The following is a 13742-nucleotide window of genomic DNA, read 5'->3' on the forward strand; positions in this document are numbered from 1 at the left end:
TACTATTATTATTATTATTATTATTATACATTTTAGAGCTTGAATGGTTATAAGCATTTCAGATAGTCTCCACATTGCTACTAGAGTCTGGCTAATGATAATTTCTGTCAGTTTCATTAATCGTTCCTAGGCTACATTCACCCTTTACTATGAACTCTTTCCAGCACCCCTCTGAATCTCCTCCCATTGTCCATATGCACTCTTATTCACTTGTCAGTCTTCTTCATTAAGACCTGGTGGTATACCCTTAGTTGGGCTCCAAGCCAGAGATAGTCTTGTATTTTTCTGTACCAGATGCTGAATATTTTAATCAAAAACAAAATAAGAAAATAAATTTGTCATGACGTTTCGTTTTACTGATTTACACATTTGCATTACCCCTCATCTATTAAAAGTTATGATGCTTTCATGCTGAGTGTGTCATTAGATCTTAAAACTTTTAAAACTTCTTGGTACTTCTCTAATAGCTGGAAAGTAAGAGAGATTCGTTTTCAGGTCTACCGAGAACATGATGGAGTCCTGTAGACTAATACCTTTAAACCTTGTTAAAGGCATTCAGTCTCTCTGGGCAGGAATTCTACACCATACCAGTCCCCCAGGGTTGGCCCTCATTTTAGCTCTGTATTTTCATCATATGGCCACGGATGAGGGGAGGCGTCAAGGGAATTGAGTTGGGAAATAAATTTCTCTCGATTTTTCGCCACTTTGCTGATGACACAGCTTGCACTTTCATACATCTATGTTCCCTTAACTTTGTATTAAAATAAAAAGAACCTCTGATGAACTAACATAACCAAGCAAAGTTCCCTAAATGCGTTTTTCAAATAAATGGCCATAGCGCCCGGCTGGTAAGGCTGAACTAGCCTGCTCCTCGTAACCAGGGCAGCCTCCCATGCATGATAACAAAGGGAGTGCCTGGAACTTCTCATGAGGCTGAAAACATGGCGGGTAATTCAAGGCGATATCATGACCTCAAGATAATTAAGGAGCAAGGCATCAAAAGGGAAAGAAGAGCAGGGAGGCTGTCAGTTCTGTGACATCACTCCTGCTGGGCTGATATACGAGGGGAAAAGGATAGGGGTGAAAACAGCCTCTGGATCACATCGACTTCTGTTGATTCTGTTGACTTCTGTGCATTGTAGCCTCGCCTGCCGCTGGTGACGAGCAGTTTGTGTGATGCATTCCTGCAGCACTTCCGTCTGCAGGGTATACAGTAAGTGACGTCGGAACGCCACGTATGACCTCCTGTGTCATTTTGCAGAGCTGCTCAATGGAGATTCCTGGCAAGCCTTGGAGTGTATATGGAGTGGAAGAGGAAGCTTCTCTTCTGGTGCTCTTGTGTCACCCATCTTTGAAGCATTGTGGAAATCTTGACGACTTAGACACTGTATAGCAAAACCAGTGGCTTTGTTTTTTAGGCCGATCTCATGTCACAGCCGAGCCCCACACTCATTGATCACCGCATCAATGCTGGCTTTTGTGGCAGGCATGCTTACAAATTTATGAAAGGCAGGACAAGTCTGTAAGATGGGTTTCAGGGAGGCAAGAGAAGGTGGTTCCATACAGCGAATAATCACAATGAATTTATACTACATGTAGCATTCTTAACTAGGACACTGGCCCAGAGTTGTTTGCCGTCATTACAAATATACAATTCTGATCACAGTAGTTATAACTTAAAGGATAGTAATGATGTCTTAGCAGCAGAAAATAAATCTCACAGAGTGGCAAAGATTTGATTAATCAGTGCTTGACTGGAGACCAAAGGTGTCCAAATGGAACTGTTTTCAGTTAACTTGAAATTACATTTTAAGGTTAAACCAGTTTGAGTGGCCATTTTCATTCTGCAGGCTTTATTTTATTTTTGTCTGTAGTCATATTTGTTTGTAAATTAAATGTCAAATTTAATGCGCATGTACACTAATACAATCCATTATTGCTGTCAATCTTAAAAGAAATTTCATTTGTAGGGACCTTTAATTTTTAGGTGAATCAATGAGTCAGCCACCTTTCTGCATTTGGACTCTTATGAAGAAAACACTTTGTTCATTTTTCTGTGGATGTGTATAATAACACAAATCCATATGTACATCTAATATCCATATGTACACCTAATAATAATAATCTAATCATCTAGCCTCATTTGTCACGTGAATATTTTACATATATTTTCACTTGGGAGTTTACTGTACGTTCATGCAAATCCATGGACATTAGCTGAATGTTGAACCTGCGTTCACACAGCGAGAAACTTGGTTGATGGGTTTCTCAGGGCAGGAGATTGTATCCTCTTAGCGGTCTCGTGCAACTACATATTATTGAAGAGAAATAACGGTATTGTCAAAGACGTATATTTTCCATAGAGCCACATATAATCTCTTTTTGTTTCTATAGTTATGTCAGGACACTGATAAATATCTGTTATCACTATCTCGTTAGCCATATATCTCTCTCACTAGTTAGCTGCCTAGCTAGCGATCTCTCTATCTCCCTCACTAGCTAGCTAGCAAGCAAGTTGAAACTGCCATCCAAGCCATTTTCAGACACTTATCCCTGTATTGTTTTTTTTTTTTTAAACATTGTATAACACCGGGTGCAATTGTGGGCAACTTTTTTTTGGCAACTTTGGTTGCTCAGTTGCCCAGTTGCTTGTGTTGCTGGGCGTCGCTCAGCTACATAGAGAATGAATGGACTTCCAGCAAGTTGGTTGACGAGTTGCTGACTGTGTGAACGCACCGTTAAAGTACAATTGTACATACGGTATATCAAAATGAAGTCAATATCCGTGGTAAGAGGCAAGCAGGAATATAAATATATAGCCCCAATTACCAAACTCATAACTTTAGAGTACTGAGCCTGACCAGTTTGTGAAGCGTTGATGTGTGATTATTCCACCAAACCAAAGAAAATGCTTCTCCAAGCAGTGGTCCAATATTTTTTCTGATGATCACATTTTGTTGACTGCCTATTCATCTATAACAGTGGCTCATCCAATCAGATTGCAGGACACTAATCTCGTAGCCTGCAACTTTCTTTTCCAGATGCACTGCAGAGTGTGTCTCCAGGTGAGACAGCTTCAGGTAGAAACAGATATTTTACAAGAGTTGCTATAAAACAATTATTGAAGAAGCAGGAAAACTTTTTCTATTATGCAAGACATAATAAGATTTCAATTTTAGTACAGTTTATAATATTGGTCCAAAAAATACTTATGAGTGAACTATATTTTTGTCCAAATTCTGTTCAGGTAGAATTATGTGGCAAACTTTGAAGTTCAGCCTTTTAACTATTGTATTCACTCAGATTGCTATTAAATGTTGATCTAAGCCTTTAAATTGTTAGCAATTATTCTAAGCGAAGACCCCTACAGAGAGCAACGCCTTCCTAATTGATATAGCCTTGTTCAACAAAGGGTTGTTAACTTATTAACCAGTTTATACATCAATGCCAGTAGAAAACAGACGTTTAATCACATTTAAACAGTCTGTCTGGTGTGATTGTATGTACCTTCCATTGAAATAATGAACCTTTCCAAGTTCAATGTTGTTTGAGTTTGTTTTTCATAAATGCCATTATTCCATATGGTTCATTCAGGATAATGACCTGATCAAAACACACTACTTAAGAAAGCTAACACGTTATATGCCATCTGTCTCATTAGTGTCAAGACACTGAGAATCAACTGATTACACTGACTGTTGTGATTGCATCTAGAGAGTAGTGGGTGCTGATTTCATTTGCCTTAGCTTTAACCTGTGAGCCATTTGTGTAATGAATAGAAACAATTCATAGCTTTTGAAGTTTTTGGAGTATTTTCTTTTGTGTGGCAAATAAATGTATTGTTTCACCCAAAATATTCTGTTAAACAATTTCCAAATAATATTATCCTGTTTTGTGATGAGGCATTCTATTTGTTTTTTAATCAGCAAAACTTATATTTCAATGCAGGAATTATACATATGTGTGCAAATGCATATACAAAGAACAATTCTGCATCTTTCTCTCCCATTGTTCTAAGTGAGCTTATTTGCTATTTCTTCAATTTATGTTTATGAAACAAAATATAAATGCCAAAAAATGACAAAATTGACAGAAGTATAGATATTCTGCACCAAACAAGCAGTCCCTATACTGTATAGCTGCTGTTACAAAAAATTACAAAGATTATGAATACTGTGGACAGCAAAATCAACCTTTTTGCGTGGAACACTTTCATTGCCTTTCTTTTAAACCTATCTTTTAAAAATGAGCTGCAATAACTAGGTACTTCTACACATAGTCAAGAGTAAATAAGTTGTCCAACCATAATTGAGTTGTTTAATGCATAATGGATTTAGTTGACTGTAAACTATTTTAATCTGCTTTAATATTTCCTATAGAAGTCAATTTTCTGTAGAAGTCAAACAAATGTCAAGATGTTTATGTAGAAACATTCCCATAGGCTGTATTTACTGTCGTGTGTGGTTTCCTTGTGACGAATAACACTCATGAGTCAACCACGCACGCTTGAGTGAGCCAGCCAGATCTAAAATGCCCCGCTTATTTTCATTTGTGTTCATTGTGCTTATGATCACAAAAACAGTTTGATGATTATTATTATATCAGAACGCCTCAATTAGTCAGGAGTTTTGTTTCCAATACACAGATATGACGAAATAGCAAATAAACTCAAGGTGCAAGATGGTAAACAGCTTAGGTCAGTATTGCTGTGACCGATTTTAGAAGATTAGAAGTGTACTTTGTTACATGGATCTAAAGGCTAAAAAGACAATGGAAATGATATGTGACAAAATCCACTTTCATGACCTTTGATAATCAGTGCCACCACTGGGGTACATCGCACACTCAAGTACTTTTTAACAGTGGGTGTTTCGGGTTTAATAGCCCCACTATGCCTAATTATTGCTCCTTGTCACATTCCACTCGACAGTATCAAATCCAATGCCCAATTATACACTGGGTAAAGGAGCAGGTCCGGACTCATGCTAGGGAGCCAAGAAATAGAGCAAGTGCCACATATAGCGTGTGCCCTGCCCTGCCAGGCTGTGTTGAAAGTTTTGTCGGGTTTAAGTGAGTTACGGCCTTTGAGGGATTGTCTGTGACAGAGACTTCACCTCCAGCCAGTAATATTCCACACAAAGCCCCTCCGCTCCTGCTATTTACTTCAGATCTCCGTGGATTCTTCTGGGGTCAGGGAATAAGAGTTTATGCAATATCTGGCATTCAAGGCATCCATGGGTATCGATTCACTCTTAATTATTTTCCATGGTCCGGAACTGTCCCGCGCAGGTCACAGCTGGGGAATCTGTCATCTTGTGCTGGGCTTGTACAAAGTAATGGGTGGGTACTCGTGCCCCTTAATGGTGGTGCTAAAATGGAATGGATGACTATCCATGTCCTTAAAAAGCAACTTTTGTTTAAAGCTACTCAGAAAATGAGCAGGAAACTAGAGCAAACAGATGCTACAAAACTTCCTTTTTTTTAAACACCATTTCTGAATTCCTGCTTTTGACCTGCATCAGGTAATGTCAGCAATGCAAACAACAAAAATGAAAGTCATCATATATGAACAGCACAAGAGATGTTGGTTATACCCTCCTTTTTGCTGAGAAGCACTTGGGCGAAGGAGGGTGAGAGACTGAAAGAGAGAGAGCGCGAGTAGGGGAGAGGTAATTGCCATGGAAGAGGCGTGTGTGCCCCACGATTAGGCGGGATGAGCTTATTAAAGACGGAGATAGTGTAATTATTCACCCCAGGTCCTTGGAGACAGTGGTGCCGAAGTCATTGGTTTTAATTACATTTGAAATGGCTTTCGGATTGATAATACTATTTTTAAAAAGGCACAGGAGGAACACAAACAAATATGGAATCCGGTTCGAGGTTTTTAAATAATGCTTAAAGAGACACTCGTTCAATGGGACTTTTTTCTCTCGGGCACGTGGAAACGTTTTGCCTTATTGCACTGCTGTCAGACTCTAAGAGACAAGCAAGCCGCATGTGAGAGGAAGTGTCATCTGAATGTTTAACAATGAAAGGGGAGGGAAATGGATTGCCAAGAAAGACGGGGAAAGAAGGAGATGCCTATTATCAAGGGAAATCCTTGGGAATCCTTTGGAGCTTGAAACATATCAGTATCTGGGAATAGTGCCTGATTTTGTCAGTCCTATTCAGCGTCTTACTAAAAAACCATTTGCTGGTGTGGTGACTTTTGAGAACTTCAGAAGCTCCTAGGTGAAGGTGGGGGGGTGAAGGCACCCCACTGTGAGACTAGAGACATGGATTGCAGAGGCTGTGAAGATGATGAAACACCACGGTTTCGTGTATCCCGGTCCCCAAATCCCAGCACCATTTCCTATTCTTCACTTACAAGATGAATGCTCTGCCCTGCTTAAAGTGCAATGGCTTTCGTACGCACTTCATCACTGACACCCAGCCAAGTCCCAAACCATTTGTAACTGATGCTTACAATTACATAGAGGAAGCATTGAGACTGCATGAGGATCAGATACAGGCTCACCTGCCTAAGCTCTCGGATTCAAGAATACTCCCTTCAATGTCATTACTTCTTGCCATCTTCCGGTGGCACTGTCTCACGATGTCTGAATGCACGTAATTAAAGAAACAGATTCCACATTATAAACAGTAGCCCTCCCTCCAGAGACAGGCTGTGTCTATCTGGTTTTAGTGTCTCAACATCCTCCTTTGGGAACATAATGAAGCAAGAGCAGAAGGTATTTTATAGTAACATATGTTTGGCTTCATCTATATTAAGTCAACACTTTTATACTTCACATAAATGTTATTATGAAAGGAACTAGTCATATATCTTTTTCTTTATAATCCTTTGTGAAAAACCACCAGCTTGACAGCCAATATAAGACAAAAGAGCAAAAAAAATGTACCAGAAGTTTTCATATAATTAATGTACAAACTTTTTGTTCTCATCTAAGGCCACAGAGACAAATTCTATTATCAATGCACTTAGCAGAAGTCCTTTCTCAGAATTGTTTGTCATGGTTTTTTAAATGCATTGCTCATTATCATCACTTTGTTTTAACTGGGTCAATTCAGATTCCTTGATGAAGGGTAACAGGACAGCATACAGCCACTAATGTGAAACTCAAATCTACAGACTGATCCTTTGACTCTGCTTCCAGCAAAGCTATTGTATTTCATATGCACACATTCTATGCCCTGGTCTGATTATAGCTTACAGTGTATTATGGTCACTGGCTGTAATTACATTAGGCCACTACCTTCACTAAAGGCTCAGAATTAGTTCCTCACTACTTTTCTATATATGGCATTTGTCTCTGGACTATTCAATTTTGAGGTTGCCCCTCTTTGTAGACCAGGATACGGTTATTACTTGTTAAATAATATCAGAAGCATGATATGTGAGTTTTGTTTCTTTTTTCTTTTATTATTATTATTATTTTAGAAACATCACTTTAAGTGTTATCAAACTGACAGTTATGCAAACGGTGATAGAAATATATTAAATGATGTTGTGCCAGCAGAAATGCCAGAGCAATTATATATAGTTAAATGCAAAAGTACAGTGACAATTTTTTAGTTGTTTTGACTCAGTACTTCGGTATGTTGGACTTCAAATAAAACAAAGAATATAAGTTTAAAGTGCAGTGTTAACTTTCATTTTAAATATCAGGTGATCTGTGTAAGAATTACAGCCCTTTTTATAAATGGTCCCCCAATTTTTGGGGAGAAAAACAAATGAACATAATCTGAAATAAAGTCATCATATTTTAGTACTTTGTTGCAAATTCTTTTCCTTCAATGACTGCCTGAAGTCTGTGACGCATAGACATCACCAGATGTTGGGTATCTTCACTTGTAATGCTCTGTCAAGCCTGTCTTGCAGTCATCACCAGTTCCTGTTTGTTTGTGGGGCATTTTACCTTCAGACTTGTTTTCAGCAAGTGAAAAATTGGATTCAGGTTGGATGCTTGACTTGGCCAGTCAAGAAAATTCAACTTTTTAGCCCTGAAAAACTTACTGCTTGCTATTACCTGCCGCAAGGTAAAGCACAGTCTAATGAGTTTTGAGGCGTTTGGCTGGATCTGATCAAATAAGTATCTGTACACTTCAGAAACATCCTGCTTGTGCTGGTAGCAATAACATCATCAATGAAGATAAGTGAGCCGGTTCCAGTGGCAGCCGTACATGTCCAAGCCAAAACACTACATCTAAGCTGTTTCACAGATGAGGGAGGTGATTTGAATCTTGAGCAGTCCCTTTCATTTTACACACTTTCCTCTTTCCATCACTCTGGTACTGGTTAATACTCATCTTATCTGTCCATAAGACTTTTGTTCCAATGCACTGCAATTGTTTTAAAAGCACTTTTTAGTTCCAACTTGGCAATTCAGTTCTTTCTGTTCTGTTCTGTGACACATGTATGTCTATATCCTGGAGAGTATTTTTGATCTGTTCAACAGCTGAAAATAGATTTTTCTTCACAATTGTAAATATTCTTGTGCCACCTACTACAGTGGTCTTCCATGATCTACCAGGTCATTTGTTACTGTTGAGCTCACCAGTGCGTTCTTGCTTCCTAACAATTTACCACACAGTCAATTTTGACACATCCAATGTTTTGGCTGTGTCACTGATCAATTTATTCAGGTTTTTCAGCCTCATGATGACCTGCTTTACAGACATTGACATGTATTTGGTTCTCAAGTTGAGAAACGACAGCAACAGACTCCAAATGCAAATCCCCCACCTAGAATCAACTCTAGACCTTTTGCTAGCTTTCTTGTGCATGAACTAATGATGCAACAACACACAGCTGGCCAATAAACAGCTGAATAGACACTTGTCCAATTACTTTTGCTCCCCTAAAATGGGGGAGCTATGTATAAAAGGGGCTGTAATTCCAACACGGATCACCCGATATGGATGGAAATGTCCTCAAGTTAAAACTGATAGTCTACACTTTAACCTAATTCCCATTGTTTAATTCATTGTTTAAATTCAATGTGCTGGAGTACAGAGCCAAAATATTTTAAAAAATGCTTTCACTGTCGCAATACTTTTGCATTTAGCTGGATTTCACAGAGATGCCATCTGCCTCATAGCAGTCCTGTTTCTCAGGCAACAACACTGTCCCTGTACAAAATGCATTTGACTGACAGGCAATAGTTAGCCTAGCCACAGAGAAAATAAATTCTTCTGAATACATTTTTCAGTTAAAAGTATCTGATGTCCTATGTAGTGACTCACCATTGCTGTGTATGTCTGCACAAAATGAATTTTTCCACATTAATAGTCTGTTTGTGGACAGATAAAAAAGGGAAAATAAATCTGGTAGCATGTTATATTTATACCAGGATATAAGAAAAATTCTAAAATCAACATTTTCAATAACATTTTAGATATGGACAAACAGTTTGATACCTAGTGCTGCTTTATTACATTGGAAATGAATACATATTATAGTTTTCAACCTTGACAGATTTCAACTTGCACATTTTGCCTGTAATGTATAGTCATACAGTTGAAACCACAAAGATGCCTATATGATCTTATAAATGGTACTTAACATAACAATGATCATGATCACCTCCGTTATCATTCGTATCATCATCATCATCATCATCATCACAGTGGTGCTGGAGAATCAAATATAATTGCTGTAGTTGGGGTCTGTCTCAGTGCAAAAATAATTTAATTATTTAAAATCACAGTAACAGCAAGGACATGAGTTATAACAACAGCCTGCAGGCCATTTTAAGTTTCTCATAATCACGGATCATAACCACAGACAGACTACATGAGCAAGCATACTGTGAAGAAGAACAGGGGAAATCTCCTTCCTAAACAGCGTGCACCCCTTGAGTGCCTATTTATAGTTCAGCATGGTTGTTCATGGACTATTTAGTGAAACTGGAATGTTACCTGCAGGCTGCAGGGCAGGTGTGAGATTTCATATCTTCACACAAAGATCAGCTTTACAGTTCTCTACATACTTTATTTTTGTGATGAATTATTGATTGTGTGTGGATAAACACATCACACTGAATATACTTTTAAATAAATATTTTAGAGTACATGTTGCAATTAAGTGTGTTTACAGTTGAAAAGAGGTTTTTGTAAAAGTTTTGTTGTTGTACTGTATCAAATTAAATGGTTATAGAAAGCAATGTATTACTCTGGGTGAAATAAAAACACAGTGTGCATTTATTGATACAACAACCTCATATATCATTACATGAATTTGAAAATATGTTAAAAGGAAAGCAGAATAAAATTAAATGATGATGAAAGTATTTCACGTATTAAAAACATTTAATTCACATAAATCCTTGAATGTCATCCTTTTTCACCCCCCCCCCCCCCCCCCGCCCCCCCAGTTGTACGCACATATTATTATTATTATTATTATTATATCTAGGCAACTGTAATATTTCATAATAATGATTCAACTCAGTGCTAAGTGTACAAATTGCTTCTTCAAAAGTCATCAGTATTTGCAGCCATTACACTTACAACTTCGATTCACGAGGAACGCATGCGAGTGTCAGTGTTGCGCAGCCTTTATATCTTTGGTCACAAACTTGGGTCATTTAGTAACAGTGTAGCGTCACGTATTTTATGCCGGCTTTTCTGCTGTTTAATTGCACATCGGCAGTAGGGAAACGGTTACTACAATAATGTAATAAGCCTAATATAATGCATTTTACATTTATACACATGAATAATGTTTTTCGTGAATCGCTTTATGCATAAGCAGCCATGGCGTGAGCGCATGTTGTCTATGATTAAGATACGTTTTCAAAATAAAAACATAATAGTAACTCAAAGGTGGTAGAATCATTTTTTTTTTAAATAATTGATGCCTTTGATGGCTGAGTATTGTACCTGTAGCCTAATATGTAATTCAATGCATTGATAGGCCAATGTACTTTTAAATTGTGCGCTTCTTGGAAATACTTGTTTGTAAGCAAACCCTGGAATATTGTGTGTGGATTTAGATAACCTTCGATATTTCTATCAAGCAGGAATGCCCGTTCTGGCATATAATAACTTTTGATTCCTCCTTTATTCTAAAATAATCTAAATCGGGAATGCGCGCGATTTCTATCACGCCTGTTATGCCGCTATGTTACTTGTTTTGGATCCTTCATTCAACAATTCATTACGCGTTGTTATCCCAGTATCAATAAATTCGTTTTTTTCCACTGAAGATTTTATCCGCCAATTACTTAAGGGACGCTTTATGTGCGCGCGTTGAAATCTACAGTTACAGATCATTCACTGTTCCGTGTTCCTCAATAGAGTAATTTGATCTTATTCGTCTCATTTTCCTGGTGACGTTTCAAAAAACTTAGCTACAAAACTGGAAAAATCTTCTTTTTTTTTCTTTCTTTCTATTATAGCCTACAGTGCCTTGAATTTGGTACTGTTCTCTTCTGGCGTGGTTCCTTTCGGTACTGGTCTTGCTGTCCCGTTACAAGCCGCTGCCAATGGCAAAATATTTCGGTTCTGAAAACGCTTATCTCTACAGTCTTCGGCTAGTTCGGTTGATGTTAAGTAAACTGTTGCTTTATATTACCTTGTGAGGTAGATACGAACTATTTTAACTTTTTTTTAACCCAGCAAATCAACAACAGCAACAATCATATTTACATTATTTCAAACGAGTTTGCTTCAACCAAGCGTATAGACCACATGGATATGAATTTATTAATGAACTTAACTGACATAATATGTCCCCTCTTTGCCCTCCAGTGGAGTTTTTCAACACAAATCGACTTCACTTTTTATTTCTGTCAGTTGTGTGGAGCTATTGATAAATTGTTTTTTCCTTAGGTGGACCTGTGAACTGCGGTTGCTCTCACCAAGTGCGTACCTTAATATTTCTCCCGCCCAAAATGATGGTTTAGTAATGAAACACGGTGGAAGAAAAGATTTGATAGATCCTTTAGAAGGTCACTGGCAATGTCCAACCGGCTGCTTTTGAATATAATGGTTCCTTTGGTGACTGGAGAAGATTAACAATTTGCGTTCCCCTTGCAATCACCGCGGTTAGCTAATTGAAGCGCCAGTGTTGGAACTTATGCGGTCTGCTGATGAAGTAGCCTAATAAATTACTCATCAGCAAGAATATTTGAAAAGTTAGCCACTACGAGTGGAAACGGCTTTATCTGTAGCCTATCACTGGAAAAGAGTTTTGTGTCATGAGGAATGAAGACATCGACACTTTTTGTAGGATTCACGTATTCCAGTAGGGAGTAATATTTGAACCTATTACTACAACTTCAATTTTCGAGCCAAAACAGCAACAAGTTTAGAAACCGAGATAGGACTGAACAGTTGTTTATTGCGAAGTTCTATTTCTTCAGTTTATCCTGTGTACTTTACTGGGCACACAACCCCTTGGCAGTGAAAGCTACTTCTAACCGTTGCAATAAACACACTTTATGTTTTTGAACATGCAAATACATTACACTGATTTTGTTAACCAAGTTACAGACTCAATATAATGTTCTACCACATACGTGGATTAACACAAATTCAGAAGTCTGAAAGGCTGCATCAAAATAATTCCAAACTGTTTTACTGGTCTCCATGGAGACAAACTATAAGGGATACAACTTAATAAAATGAAAACCTATAGATATGTAAACAACCCTTTCTCATGTTAGTATGCATTTTCTGCGGACATTCTAGTGTCCTCTTATTCAGAGGAAAAGCTGTGATGTTGTATAGCAGTTACGCAATTTAATGATTCAGCACCAACAGTCCAAATAAAATAACTGGTAATTAACAGGTAAAGGCATGCAGATAGAAAAGGAAGCAAGTGGTACCCACCTGGCCATTCTTACAGAGGTCTGCCCACATGCTGGTGCCATCACCACCCCTCATCAGCACATGGTAAATGAAGAAGTATGTACCCGGAACATTACAGATGAACTTGCCAGAGGAGCCATCGTAGTTGTTGCCCAGGTTGGTGACCACATCGTCGAACTTGAGAATCTCGTAACCCTCATGAGGGTTCTTAAGCCCGGCATAAAAAGCGACCCGGGGGATGGTGGTGTAGGTGGCCGTGCTGATAGCTCCATCACCCCCCAGGCCTAGTATCCCAGTCCTTCCAGTGTCCCCCTTTTCTCCAGGAGGGCCCACGGGCCCTGGAGGCCCAGGCTCCCCAGGAGGCCCCGGGGGTCCGGGTTTTCCCGGCCGTCCTGGCTTCCCTTGGGGTCCCTGCAGCAGGGTGGACGGCGGGGGCACGATGCTGTGGTCGCTCAAGGCCTCGGCCTCTGCCCGGATGCTGTTGGCGCTGGTGGTGGTGCCCTTGTTCAGGTAGGGGTCACACACCATGCGGCAGGTACCCAGCATCTCATAGTGGCTGGCATCGGTACCCACTGAACTCACCAGCACGGGGATGAGGACGACCAGCACCAGGACGAGCATGACCCCAACGGCGGCCGCCACCAGGGTCTTCCTCCCGATGCTGAGTCGGGGAAGTGGCTGCGCTGCCAGCGTGGGTCTCCCGGGGGCGGAAATGGTGACTGCTGTGTGGGGGGAGCCTGCTGCCGGTGAAGGGGACGCGAGGATCCCAGGAGAGACGCCGAGTGTGTGAGGGAGGGAGAGAGACCCACATACACACACTCGCTGCTCACACACGCGCGCACGCGCTCAGAATGGGAGACAGGGAGTGGGAGGAGGAAGCCAGCAGAAGGAAAGAGAGTTGATGGGTAAAGAGAAAGAGAGAGAGA

The 13742-nt window shown here is 39.5% G+C and overlaps 1 protein-coding gene across 1 annotated transcript in view; it reads right to left on the minus strand.

The window, feature by feature from the left end:
* Window positions 1–13727, minus strand: part of LOC118219691 (C1q-related factor) — a 29366-nt gene extending 15639 nt beyond the window's left edge. The window contains exon 1 of the mRNA XM_035403030.1: window positions 12838–13727. Coding sequence (XP_035258921.1) covers window positions 12838–13437 — 600 coding nt within the window. The 5' untranslated portion in view covers window positions 13438–13727. The remainder of the gene's footprint in view (window positions 1–12837) is intronic.
* Between the last annotated feature and the right edge of the window lie 15 nt (window positions 13728–13742).

Source organism: Anguilla anguilla, chromosome 2 (assembly GCF_013347855.1).
Source record: "Anguilla anguilla isolate fAngAng1 chromosome 2, fAngAng1.pri, whole genome shotgun sequence".
Lineage (NCBI taxonomy): Eukaryota > Metazoa > Chordata > Actinopteri > Anguilliformes > Anguillidae > Anguilla > Anguilla anguilla.